Raw genomic sequence first — 13,924 nt, 5'->3', positions numbered from 1 at the left:
TTTCTTCATTAAGCAGACTATTTTGCTTCCCTTGTGTGTTTCAAGAGGCCCATCTCACTGATATGACTCCAGCCAGGAGGCCCATGCACACAGTCCTTACTTCTGTAGCCAGTGCAAGCTATGCATTCACCTGATCCTGCAGGGTAATCTACCTGACCCTGCAGAGCTAATGAGTGCTATCCTGGGCTTCTCTAGCTTCGGGTGATGGCCTATCTCCTTAAAAGCCTCTTTACAAACTGCAGTCATCTCTGCCCACAGTCTGAATCTGACCCTATTGCCAGTGCTGAGATGAGTACCCCACAGTTGTGGCTAACACTGCTTGGCTCTCGTTTGAGCCCTGGGCTATCACAGGCTTGCCCCCAGCATCCTTCCTCCTTACATTTCCTGCATGGGCTTCCAGACCCAGCAGACCTCAGCTGCCCTGTGTTCTCCCATGCCGCATCTGTAGGGCCCTACCAAATCCACGGCCATGAAAAAACGCATCATGGGCCATGAAGTCTGGTCTCCTCCCATGAGATCAGGTCTTTTGTGGGCTTTTACATTATACTATACAGATTTCACAGAGAAGACCAGCATTTCTCAAATTGGAAGTCATGACCCAAAAGGGAGTTGCAAGAGGAGGCCACAAGGTTATTTTAGAGGGGGTTGCAGTATTGCCACCCTTACTTCTGTGCTGCCTTCAGATCTGGGTGGCTGGAGAGTGGTGGTTGCTGACTGAGGGCCCAGCTCTGCAGGTAGCAGCACAGAAGTAGGGGTGGCAATACCGTACCACCTTTACTTCTGCGCTGCTACTGGTGGGGGCTCTGCCTTCAGACCTGGGATCCCAACCAGCAGCCGCCGCTCTCTAGGGTGATCAAATAAGAGACATGAAAAATCGAGATGCCGGAGGGGGAGGTGCTGGTGGAGCAACCAATACAAAAAAAAAAAAGAGCCAGCGACGGAGAAAAAAAACAAACAATAACCGAAAGCCGCAGGAGCACAGGAAAAATTGGTGGGAGCTGAGCACCCACCGGCAGCTCCACACCCCGTCCCCCATGCACCAGCTCGCCTTCACTCTGCCTCCACCTCCCCTGAGCTGGCTGCTGCATGCTCCTTCTCCCCCCTCCTTCCAGCGCTTGCACCGCCATACAGCTGATTAGCACAAGCCTGGGAGGGAGGGGTGAGGAGGAGAAAAGTGACGTGCTTGGGGAAGAGGTGAGGCCAGGGCGGGGATTTGGGGAGGGATCCAATGGGGGAGGGGAGGCGGAGTTGAGGCAGGGCCTGGGGTAGAGTTGGGGAGGGGAGGCACAAGCCCCCTCTGCCTATGCGCCAGAGGGCAAAATATTGGGACAATTCGCGTCCCGACTGATGTTCGGTCGGGACGCAGGACAAACAAGTAAATATTGGGATAGTCCCAATAAAATCGGGACATCTGGTCACCCTACAGCTCTCTGGCTGCCCAGCTCTGAAGGCAGCGCCATCACCAGCAGCAGTAACCCCCCTACAATAACCCTGCGACCACCCCACAGCTCCCGTTTGGGTCAGGACCCCTACAATTACAATACCATGAAATTTCAGATTTAAATAGCTGAAATAATGAAATTTATTATTTTTAAAATCCTATGGCTGTGAAGTTGACCAAGATGGATTGTGAATTTGGTAGGGCCCTACTCATCTGCCACATCTGCCCACAGAACCCCAGGCTCCTAGGAGGGATTTTAATGGGGCTTCCCTGTTCTGCGGGGGAAGCCCCATTACTGGCTCTTGCTCCTTTACTGGCTCTTGCTCCAGCTCCCTTGCTGGGTGATTTCCATTTCCATAGGCTCACTGTGGTGCTTGCCCCTTGTGTTCCAGGGATGAAGCGATCATTCAGCAGTACCTTACTCTGGGTGTAGTCCATGTGTGGGGTAAGGCAGCATGAGTAAGGATGGCGGAGTGTGGCCCTTTGGCAACAGCATGCCCATGCCTGTGTTGCATCCCTGTTTGCAATGAAATGCTCATCAGACACCACGGTTATCTGCTTCCTCTGCATGGGAAATTATTTAAAAAGGTTTTCAGCTTTGCTCCCCACTGCAGGACTGTGCTGACCTGTCTTCGCAGCTGGCTGTGTGATGGTTCATTGCTGTTCAGCATCTGGGGAGGGGGTCCTTCCACTCCACCACCCCATGCCTCAGCAAGCTGAAATGCTGCACTCTGGCATTTTCCTTGCCTCTTATTTCTGTGGGCTCAGAATGCGTCCACACCTGATGCCATGTGACAGTGGTAGCACCTCACAGAAAGAGTCACTTTCTTCTAGCCCTGCTCCAGAGACTTTTCTCCAGGCAGGGAAGCTGGGCTATCCCTACATTCCCTCCGTCCCCAGAGCAGAGCATCTGGCTGGGACCTTACTCTGGTCCCCTGGGTGGCTTCTTGCTACAGATTTAAAGCAGCAAAGGGGAAGTAACTTGCCCATGGTCATCCAGCAGGCCAATAGCAGAGCTGGAAATAGACCCCAGTGCTAGTTCAGTGCCCTAACCACTAGGCAATGCTGCCTCCTGAAGTATGTTTGAGTGCATTGTGTTGCATGGCGGGACTTATACATACACCCATCAAAACGGGCAGCAAGCTGCAAAATATCTTACATGGTCATGCTGTGGAACATACTTAGGCTGTAGTTTGGCAACAAGGTCTCCACCTGCAACAGGGCCATTGCTGTGTGGCAGGATTCTAAGGATATATGAATGGGCACGCTCACCCAGAGAGGTGCCCTTGTTGCACTGGGTTAACGTGGGTGGTGCCATTTTGTTTCTAAAATCAAAGCTCTCCTTAGAGGTTGCTTATTTCCAGAGCTCGATCTAGCCATTGGGTAGAGATGTTTGTGGTTAGGTCCATGGTGTATATGGTACGTGCCAGGTCTGCCCCACAGCTTGCCCCACAGCTGCTTCGGCTCCATTCATTTGAGACAAAAATTCCTTCGTTCAGTGTTTGATTTCAAAAAGTGACTGTCTCCAAAAAAACACATTACAACCTGACGAGTGGGGGGTAACAGCACAGCAAAGACCACAGATTGACTGTAATGGGGTGCACTCACCTCTTGCAAGTGACCCTGTCTCAGTGCATGTGCCTGTTCTCTCTCTCTTGGTTTGTGGTGGGGCCTGGTGACTCAGCCTTCTGGTTGAGTCACACACAGTCAGTATGTGAAATAAAAACAAAGCAAATGCTTTAGGGTACAAATCCAACAGGGACCTCTCTCAGGGCCCTCTGTATCATTTCTCTTAAGCTGTCCCTGCTCAGGTATAGAGTGGTGCCCCAGGGCTCCCTCCCTGGGGGCAATGTCTATGCCCTCTCAAGGCCTTTCTGGCTACAGTTCTCCAGCTATATATCTATAGCTATATGCACTGTATATGCACACACACATTTGTATTATATATATATACACACACATTTATAGATCTACGTCTGTAAACATACACATTTATACAGCCGGTATGTATATATACATAGGCTGTGTTTATAGATAAATACACGTAACTCTAGCTAGCTGAATATGTATTGTGACAAAGTTCCTCCTCTACCTTGGGGGGTCCTGTGCTTTTTTGGCAGATTTGCTCACCTCAATGACCTTCCCCACAGTCTGGGTCAACTTCTCCTGTGTCTGATCAGAAGTTGGGAGGTTTGGGGGGAACCCGGGCCCGCCCTCTACTCCAGGTTCCAGCTCAGGGCCCTGTGGATTGCAGCTGTCTATAGTGCCTCCTGTAACAGCTGCATGACAGCTACAACTCCCTGGGCTACTTCCCCATGGCTTCCTCCAAAAACCTACTTTATCCTCACCACAGGACCTTCCTCCTGGTGTCTGATAACGCTTGTACTCCTTAGTTCTCCAGCAGCCCTCGCCCCCTTGTGCCTCTTGCTCCCAGCTCCTCACACACACTTCCTCTCCTCTGGCTCCCTCCTCCCTGACTGGAGTGAACTCCTTTTTAAACCCAGGTGCCCTGATTAGCCTGCCTTGATTGGCTACAGGTGTTTCTGATCAGCCTGTCTGCCTTAATTGGTTCTAGCAGGTTCCTGAATACTCTAGTGCAGCCCCTGCTCTGGTCACTGAGGGAACAGAAAACTACTCAGCCAGTGACCAGTATATTTGCCCTCTACCAGACTCCTGTACCCCACTGGTCTGGGTCTGTCACAGTATACAGCTATCTCCCCAGTTTCCAGAGGGTTAAATAAAATTCAGTTGGAAAGCCAGTGTGTGTCTGGCAGGCATGTTAGTGTAAGGGTGTGTGTGTGAGGTGCACAGTGCACTGGTGCTATGATGCCGTTGTGCAGTCAAGAACCAGTGACTCTGGAAGGACGGCTGCTCTTCCAGCAGCAGCCCCCTGTGCTTTGGCTGTGCTGTGAGGGACAGGCTTAAAGGAATGGCAGCAATTTTTTAACATTTTGCTGGCTGATCATGTGGCTGTGACCTTGCCAATGGCACCAACCCAGCCACCACTGCTGTTACCTGTATGGATTTTTCACCTGCACCTGTATGGCTGGCCAGCTGGGAGAGACTCAGGAACCTCCAAGCACCAGGATTTCCTGCCAGTCCAACTGGGAGTGTGCTGTACTGGGTAGCCATGCCCTTACCTTTCTCTGGGACACCATCCTGGAGGGACCCTATTTCAATTTAACTCCCATCACCCAAATATGGTCCTCATGGGAGTGATACAGGTACCCTGGCAACACCATTCAAAGCAGAACACATTAGGGCTAGAGCCAGTTCTACCTCCTGAAGGGGCCGAGCAGGGCCAGTGCAACCATTTAGGCGACATAGGCAGTCGCCTAGGGTGCTAGGATTTGGGGGGGCACCATTTTCTTTGGCAGCGACCTTGGCGGCGGGATCTTCGGCCGCCCCGGTCACCCCCGGCATTTAGGCGGAGGGAGCTGGGGCAGGGGAGCGCGGGGAGGGCCACCTGCAGCAAGTAAATGGGGGGGGCGGCATGCAGGGGAACTCCCCGCCCCAGCTCACCTCGCCCCGCCTCCTCCCTGAGCACGCCGTGGCTGCTTCACTTCTCCCGCCTCCCAGGCTTGCGGCGCCTAAGCTGTTTGGCCCTGCAAGCCTGGGAGGTGGAAGAAGTGAAGCGGTCATGACATGCTCGGGGAGGAGGTGGAGCAGGGGTGAGCTGCTTCACTTCTTCCCCCTCCCAGGCTTGAGGTGCCAATCAGCTTAGGCACCGCAAGGCTGGGAGGCGGGAGAAGTGAAGCAGCAATGGCGTGCTCGGGGCGCTCGTGTGCGGAGCAAGGGTGAGCTGGGACGGGGAGACAGCTCAGGGCAAGGGTGCGAGGGGGTAGAGCGCAAGGTTGAAGTTTTGCCTAGGGCGTGAAACACCCTTGCACCGGCCCTGGGGCCGAGGGCAGGCTGTGTTCCTGGGAGGGTGCTGCTGGGCACTGGAGGGGCCAATACCATCCGTTCCCATCAAACGGGGTGGAACTGTAGCTACTGTCACTCGCACTGCTGACCCTCAGATTTCATTGAAACGGGCAGCCTTGCAATGTTCACTCTGCAGGCCTGTGCAAAGTGGGGGACTGCAGCCATCTGTGACTGACCGGGGCCGATTCTCTTGTCACACAGGCTGTGCCTTTGCTGCAAAGCAGTGCTGTGATTGTAGTATAGACACTGACTCCATGGGCACTCTGGGCAGGGGTAGAGTTAGGACGGGGCCAGGGGCAGAGGGAGGTGGAGCACCCACTGGCACGAATAGAAGTCGGCGCCTACGGATGTAGTGTGAGTAGGCTAGCATTAACCTAGCACAGGCACCAACAGCAGTGACAATGTGGTGGCCCAGGGTAGTCCTTGGGCTAGTTTCTGAGTACAAGCCAACTGTGGATCTTTGGTATAGAGTGGTAGTTGTTATTCATTCTAGCTATATTGACCCCAGACAGAAATGCCTACCCGTGCTGCAACCGCACCTTCACTTGCAAATACGATGTACCCGGAGACTACAGATGTTTATCTGAGGATACCATGAATGTGTGGCCTGCTGGACAAAGCCAGCCACTGCAAAATAATAAAGACAACTATGTATATAACTAGCACTGGCTAGTGCACAGGGACACTGGGTGTGAGGCAGTGGCTAGTGCACGGTGGGACTGGGTGTATTTCTCTTGGTATTGCACAGGGGCACTGGGTGTATGGCTGTGGCTAATGCACAGGGGGCACTGGGGGTATGGCTGTGGCTAGTGTACGGGGGCACTGGGCATATAGCTCTAGCTAGTGCACAGGAGGCACTGAATGCGTGGCTGTGGCTACGACACAGGGGGTACTGGGCTTGTGGCTGTGGATAGTGTATGGGGGGACTGGGCATATGGCTGTGGCTAGTGCATAGGGGCACTGGGTGCGTGGCGTTGGCTAATGCTCAGGGGCACTGGGAGTATTGCTGTGACTAGTGCCCAGGGGGCACTGGGAGTACTGTTCTGGCTAGCAGCTGTCTGAAAAGAGGAAGAATGCTGGGATTTTCAGTACCTTTGACCAATGACAGCTGAGAGGCAGTGAAGAGGTTATCTGGCTGCTAGTAGCATGCAGATGGCAGACAGCAATACCAACCTGTGGCTGAGGAGCCCAAGGTACGTCCATGGTAAGCTGTTAGCAGGGAGAGGGCAGGGGGAGAGAGAAAAGGCAACATGAGTAGAAGGAAGGAAAGGAGGTGATTGGTTGGGTAGGACCCACAGAGAGAGCTGATGGTTGGTTCAGCCTTCTCCAAGACAGAGAGCAGAACCAATGAGCAATGCAAACACTGCAGGAAGAATGACACAATGAATGACCTGCAGGAACAGAGGGCGCATGCACTAAGAGAGTTATAATTACTGGGTCTTAGATTAAAATCCCAGGTCTTAACCAGTCTTTTGGAAGTGGCCCAAGGACAGGTTTCCTCCTTCACTGACATCCTTCTGTGCCCCTAGGATACTGGAATTCGACTCCAGCAGCAGGTTCAGCAAGGGCCAGCTAGGAGCCCCTTGAATAGTAACAACTTCACGCTAAGGAATTGTTTTCTCCTACAGAGCAAATGAGTCAGCTGAATTGCCTGTAACAAGCCATATTAATTAGGGTCTGTTCAGTTGAACTGCAGGAACAGTCACAAACACAATGTCCCATACCCCTTCCATCAGGCTATGATTACCTGTTTCCCCTCCTACAATGACAGATTGTGGAAGATACTTTAATTAGGACCAAGGCAGTCCCCGGTGCAGGCATGTTAGTCTGCATGTACACATACATGGTTTAGGGTTGCCAGCATGTACCGCAATTTGGTGTGACATCTCTTCAGGCCCCTGCCGTTGGACCAGGACATTCCCCAACCAGGCAGAAGTTCTTCTGAGGATGGAACCAGGAGAACAATCCCAGCATGCTAGAGAGAAAACTGGCACCCCAACTCAGAGAGAGCGCATACGTATACCATGGACATATACACACCCACATGCATTGAGACATCCATTGCTCTGCAGCCTGCAGGCCTCCATATGGGATGTGTAAACACAGTATCTTTGTGTACACACCGGAGGGGTGTCCAGCATGGAGATGGCACAGCTCATACTGAAACACGAGCACATTTTAAAGAGAGGGTTTCTATCTGCAAACACATTCCAGAGGAGTTGTACACAGCCCAAATAAGGAGCCTCCAGACATTTTGGAAAGAGACTTCAGGCCAGTCAGTTGTAAATAAAATCTGCTACATGCCAGGAGTTTCTGAGTGACCTAGGATCCTGATGAGCTACAGCAGAGAGAGCAAATAATACTACAATACTCAAATGACCCTAGCATTGGTATTAGGCATAGCAATGGAGCTCAGCTCCGCTATCAATGTACATGGGAGCAAGCTGCAGCCATGTAATCAGGGGCAGAACTGGCCCATGGATACAAACCCCCGGAGGGCTGCTGTATAATGGAGAGGGAAAGAAGTAGCTTGCTAGGAACAGATAGAGAACTTACCATTGCATATTGGTTTGACCCTTGGAACATAATTCCTGTTTCTTGACACTCCTGTTGTTCCACATTTTCCCTAACCTGTATGATCCATCATGAGTCCTGTCAGACTGGGGCCCCGCCTGGGCCTGCTATTGAGCTAACGGCCACCAGCGGGGTCAGAGACAACTCCATATATCCTCCCCACCCCTTTCTAGAGAAGAGCTGCGATGGCATTCAGGACACACCAGGGACGTATTCAGACCTTCCGTGCTCAGGGAAGTCACCATCAGGTTATTAATGTGGGAGAGGGAAATGGACCCAGTTGATGCAGCGTGTACCATCCACAGCAGCAGCAGCTTGCCATGCAGAGAAACTCTGGCAGTGAAGCCAAAGCCAGAGCCAGGTGTGACCACTCAATCAAGACTGCAGTGTGCTCACCTGGGCTGCTGAGTTACAGGGGCTCCCTGGCACATGGTGCTACACAGTCATCACCACCCCTCTAACTACTTGACAGATTGCTCTATTTACTCTTCCACTGGGCTTCCAGTGGGCATGATGGGAGATGTATTCCAGGCAAACATCACTCATTCTGCTCAGTCCAGGAGCCTGAAGGTGCACAGAGGAAGGAGCATTTGGCATCAGGTATATTGGTTTAAATGCTGGCATTGCTGAGTCAGGCATGGGAGAGAGCCGGTGGTCTGAGAAGTGGTGGCAGGGGGCAGCACTGGAGCCTGAGGAGTGACTGCAAAGCAGCTACAGAAATGGCCCTTTACTACGTGTTGTAGAAAAGGCAATGGTGGAGATGCTATTTTCCAAACGGAACAGGGTGTGGCCATGGACACATGACTCAAGAGATAGTGGTGCCAAATGGAACACTGAGATGACCCATCTTCCGTGCCAAGCCCTCCTGGGAATGGGGACTGTGTGCACAAGGCACCAGCTATCTGTTAGGCCCAGGCTATCAATGGAAGAGCGTCTGAAATTGTGGCACCGAGAACCAAGAGTGAGGTGGATAAACTGTCATTTTGACTGAGCATGTCTGCACTGCCTGGATATCTAAAAGACACGGGCTACACTCCCAGAGCCCTGACCCAGCATGCACTGGGGTTGGTGTAAAACCTGGGTTGGTGTCTCTGGTCGTTTCAGCTATTCTATAGTCCAGGCTAGAAACTTGGAAGGGCTGTCCCCAGGACATTACATCATCCACAAAGAAGTCCCTGAAAGGATGCCCTGATGCCAAAGTGAGCATTCAGGTTAGTTCCTGGGAAGCCATGTGGCTCCTATCCCTACCCTCCATGTCAGTGCCTGGGGGTGCCATTGCTCCATCACACTAGGACTATCACCCTAGGGGTCACTGCCATGGCATTGGTATGGCTGGGGGCAAAGCCCTCTGCAGAGACTGGTGAAAGGTGCAGGGTGAGCATTTCACCATTCTCCTTGGCAATATCAATTCCGTGGGTTCACGCATACGAGGCCAGAATGCTACCCAAGGGTGTAGTCTGGAGAGCAAACCCACAGGATGGAAAATGGTAACCCTCACAGAGCCAGCTCCCGATCCACTCAAGCCAAGTCAGGCCCTGGTACAGGTAACGCGCATTGCGGTCAGCCAAGTGGCAGGCTTGGCACTCCCCTCAGAAGAGAAGAGATAGGGCTGGATTTCTGTGCCCTCACTTGCTGAACCCCACCCACGATGGGTCTGCCTGGGGAGGGATTAGCTGTGTGTTTGGGAGGCAGGGGAGGGCGAAATCCCTGTTTGGCGAGTCTGAGGCCTAGTCTATACCTAAAATGTAGGTTGATTTAGCTACATGACTCAGTGCTGTGAATAATTCCAGGCCCTGTATGACCTGCCCCCTGTCCCCGCCACTGTTGATGCAGCTAGGTTGACGGAAGAATTCTTGTGTTGACGTAACTACTGCCTCTCAAGGGGATGTAAAAATCCCTTCTGTTGCTGCACCATGTGTCTACACTACTGTGCCCAGTGGCCTTAGCCGTGTTGACATTCCCTGAACAACACTCCCCACCCACCTTTGCTGTTCTGTGGCTCTTTTGGAATTTGTGTTAAATTTTCTGGCTTGGAAATGACAACCTGATAGTGTCAATAACAAAGAGACTTGTCCGTGCATAATCAAGCATGTTCCTCTACCTGCTAAACTGGAATTCCACTTCCCGCTCCCCTGGCCCCAGCTCCAGGCAATGCCAAAGTGAGGATCACATCGCTGTCACAAGCATCCTGCAATGCTGCATGCCTTTCTACACCTTGTAAAGGACTGTTGTGCCAAGACTGCAGAACCCACACATGGGCGTGCACACACTCCCATGCATGCACACAGAGGCGAAGTGAAAAGTCAGAGAACAAAGGCTGGGAATTATTAAAGTTCAGGTGATTTCAGAGCAAACCATCTGCAATGCCCAAATATTAATCAGAGCCGAGCACAAGCACCGGCTATGCAGCATTTGCAAAAAGAAGCAGCTTTGACGGAACTGAAATGGAGTCACTGATTGGAGCCACCATGCTTCAGGGGGAGGAGTGGAGGAGGAATGGGGCATGGATGCAGGGAGTTCCTAGCATGTGGTTATGATGGGTAGAAGTGTGTCTTTCTGCTACAGCCCACGGAGCACTGAGTATGCACTGAAGTGTTTTGTGGTTGGTCTTTTTTGCACTGGCAGTTTTGAAATATCAAAGATCCAACCAAGACTATCTCAAAGAGCATAAAGAGGAGACGCTGCCGAGGGGCTGGAGATATGGCCCCGTTTGGAGGCAGGAGCTCTGGAAGGACTTGCTGGATGATGACCCTTTTCATCGCTTCGCAAAATCGAGTTATACAAAAATAATGTTGCAGATACAAGGTGCTGAGCTTGGTGTAGACTCCTACCAGGCCCGTAAAGCTATAGCTTCTGAGGGAACCGGCATGTCTGATTGGCTCTCTAAAGGCAAAATATGGATAATGGGCTGTTTAAATTGCTGGGCTATAGTAGCTCAGCTGAGAACAGCTGCAATGGCAGATATGTGTGGAATAGAGAGTAATGCTGAACCAAGTGAGGGGACGGTAGCACCTGGAGGAGGGGCAGATATACCATAGTAATGGGGGAACCTACAATGTGGTGAGTGGAATTTGCATCCTGAGTGGGATTGAGGGTGTGGGGAGCAGGGAAGGCATAAGCCACAGATCAGCTCCTTGCAATAAGGATAAACTCCAGGACTCTGCTATGGAGTGATCCTCTACATCCCCAGAGGCTAATTATCTTTTTTGTAGCATGAGTAAAAGGCCCAGAGGGCAGGTGTAGCATAGGTAGCAGCAGGGCAAGCATCGCCGGCCCACCCCAACTGATGTGCCTCACCCCAATCTAGTACGGCCGGCTCTAGAGCAGAGAGGAGCATTTCGTCTCCACGGTTCCGTCCAGGCCCCAGTTCAGCAAGGTACATGTGCCTAACTTTGAGCATGTGAGTTTTCCCGTTGAATTGGGACCTCAGACCTTGGCTCCTCTGTTGAGGCTGCCAACAGGGTTTTGTGATGTTGACACTAATGCATTAGAAATGGGGCCATGCGGCTGCCATGTCACGCAGATTGCAAGGGCCTAGTGTAGTCTGCAAGCTCCTTGGAGCAGCGGCCGTTCTTACCTCCTTTGGAGTGGACCAAGCACACCATTAGGGCTTAGCAATTACTAGCAGGCCCTAGCACAGCCATCAGAGGACCAGCCTTTGATCACGACTGGCCTAGGCCGAATTTCCATTACTAATGACCTGGAGCTAAAAAGCTCCACGTTCCATCACACCCGCTGAGTCATCCACTCCCCTGGAAAGAGAAGTTAGGCCAAAATCTTGCACCCAGAAGAAGAGATGCAGGAGAAGCAGCTCACCCATCTGTGTCTGGTTCTTAACAGGACAGAGTGTTACAGAATTATTACTCCTTAGAGGGTTCAGACACCCTAAGCCTCCTTGTGAGCCAGCTGTCCTGTGCCTTCTTGAGGGCTGGTTCTCTGGGCCTTGTGCAGTGATTCACACCCATGCAGCATGGGAAGAAAGCACCCCTGTTGGGTGAGTGGAGGGTCCTAATCGGACAGCGTTTCACATGCACATGGCACAGGTGCCCCTGACTGCGCAGGTGCCGGCAGTGCAGAGCCAGGCCCTTGAGGCTCATCAGCTCAGTGCACTGATGCACTGCACCAGGGAAAAGGAGGAATTGTTCCCACTGATTGAGGTGACGTTATACAGGGATCTAAAAAGCCAATGTGCACACACAGAATTCCCACACACTGAAACCCGCTGCGCTGGGCTGCTTGGGACCCAGGTAACAACACTCTCTGGATCTCTTTGTCTGCTGCAAAGGAAGACTCAACATTTGAGGTCTTCCACAGATCCAGTGTTTGTACTCTGAAGCTATGCACAGCAGAACACTGACTGAGCCCGATGCATCCCTACTGCCCCTCAGCTTTACCTGTGATCTCATGTTGCCTGAGCTCGTTGTATCTGTAGGACTGCTCCAGGGGTTTGATGGAGGAGTGATAGATCTTCCTCAACCGCTGCAGTGTTGCTACAGGTTCAAGGGGTGATAAAATAGAAACAAATCAAACTTAAAGCTACTCCCAAGATGCCTCTGGTGTTCTGACCATCTTCTTTACCTCCCTGGCTCTCTTTCATGTACACACACAGAGGCAGTGCAGATAAACAAGCAAACAAATCTCCATTTGGCTGTTGGAATAGGAGGCCTCTCGTGGATAGAGATTTCTGGTTGGGACAGGTATTAAGAACGGGCACGAAATCTCATGATAGCAGGGGACCTGAGTCAACGACCAGGGAGATGCCCTAGTCCTATGTTCCCGTCTTTAGAAAATACAGTACCACAGAATAAAACCCTTTGAGATGCTCCAGATTAAGAGCTGTAGTTAGAGAAGGGCTGGCAGATTCCAGGCCTGTCCCATGAGCTGTTCTGGTGGCATTAACCTCTGTTCACTGGGAGGTAGCTGCTGCCTGGCTGTAGCCGTTCAGTTTTGATTTGCTTCTCTGGAAGCACCCATAAAAGACACAGAGGAAGCAATCCTGTGGTTCTGGCATGATTCCACTCCCACCTCCCACCCCTCTTAAGCCTTAGAACTTTCTCTAGTTTTCCATTAGTGATGGGAGAAGGTCAATAGGTTTAAAGGGTTGGTTCAAATAAGTACCCAGAAGTTCAGGTGTGAAATCCTGGCAGAAGTCTCATTGGCATCATTATGGCCAGGATTTCACTCCAGATGCTTTCCCCAGCCTTCTCCAAACCTGTAAATGTATTGGTACGTTGGGTAAGAAATCACAAGATTCATTACTATTTAATATTTGAAATACAAATTCCTAAAAGGCCCTTCATTGTAGTGTCTGGGTGCCAGTGAGAACAGGCTTTCTATGACATGCCCAGTACATCTTCATTTCTACAGGCCAGAAGAGTGGCAGAAACAGCTCTTCCCACAGTATTTTGGTGCTTCTTCATCTAGTCTCAGCAGACACTGGGGAGTGCAGCAGCAAATGATAAGTTTCAAAAATGAAAAATAAAACTTTAAAAGTTGCTCAAAACTTTTTTGCCCCTCAGTAAATGTTCAGGGCTGGGCTGGATTGGGTGGGCTTTGAGGGGAGCTTATGTCTGTTCTTATTTTTGTGGCTCTCTAGACTTATCTGAGCTTCCTTCTTACGCACACCATGTGTACATCTTAGAACTATCGGAACAATGGAAATCCAGGGGAAAGATAAGCATTTAAGAGGCAAGAAACTGAAGGAGAACGTGAAAAGTTACCAGCTTTGTAAGAAACAAGATTTAAGACAACAACAACAAAAAAGACATTCCTCTAGTGCTTTTTGTTTAACTACATGATTCTGTCTTTCAGAGATGGGAGTATGGGCTCTTCTCCTCTTGTTATGCATGTGTAACAAGTCTGTGCTTAGAGGCTGCTGGATAAATGGCCATCTCCCACGACCTGGGCCCAGAAGCCACAGAATCTCCCCAAATCCCAGGCTCTATGTCTGCAATAGATTGGGGCCCCCACTGCACCCAACCACCT

The 13,924-nt window shown here is 51.3% G+C and overlaps 1 protein-coding gene across 2 annotated transcripts in view; it reads right to left on the bottom strand.

Annotated features, from left to right (window-relative positions):
• Window positions 1-13,924, bottom strand: part of SRL (sarcalumenin) — a 98,869-nt gene that overhangs the window by 18,381 nt on the left and 66,564 nt on the right. Inside the window, exons 5-6 of one of the 2 annotated variants that reach the window (XM_075069377.1) lie at window positions 12,334-12,429; window positions 6,539-6,574 (exon numbers count right to left, since the gene is read on the bottom strand). In XM_075069377.1, coding sequence (XP_074925478.1) covers window positions 6,539-6,574; window positions 12,334-12,429 — 132 coding nt within the window. The remainder of the gene's footprint in view (window positions 1-6,538; window positions 6,575-12,333; window positions 12,430-13,924) is intronic. The other variant, XM_075069378.1, reaches the window with a different exon arrangement.

The sequence above is a fragment of the Chelonoidis abingdonii genome, chromosome 9, assembly GCF_003597395.2.
Source record: "Chelonoidis abingdonii isolate Lonesome George chromosome 9, CheloAbing_2.0, whole genome shotgun sequence".
Lineage (NCBI taxonomy): Eukaryota > Metazoa > Chordata > Testudines > Testudinidae > Chelonoidis > Chelonoidis abingdonii.
Note: the sequence above shows the minus strand (reverse complement) of the source record. Positions and strands in the feature narration are given on the sequence as shown.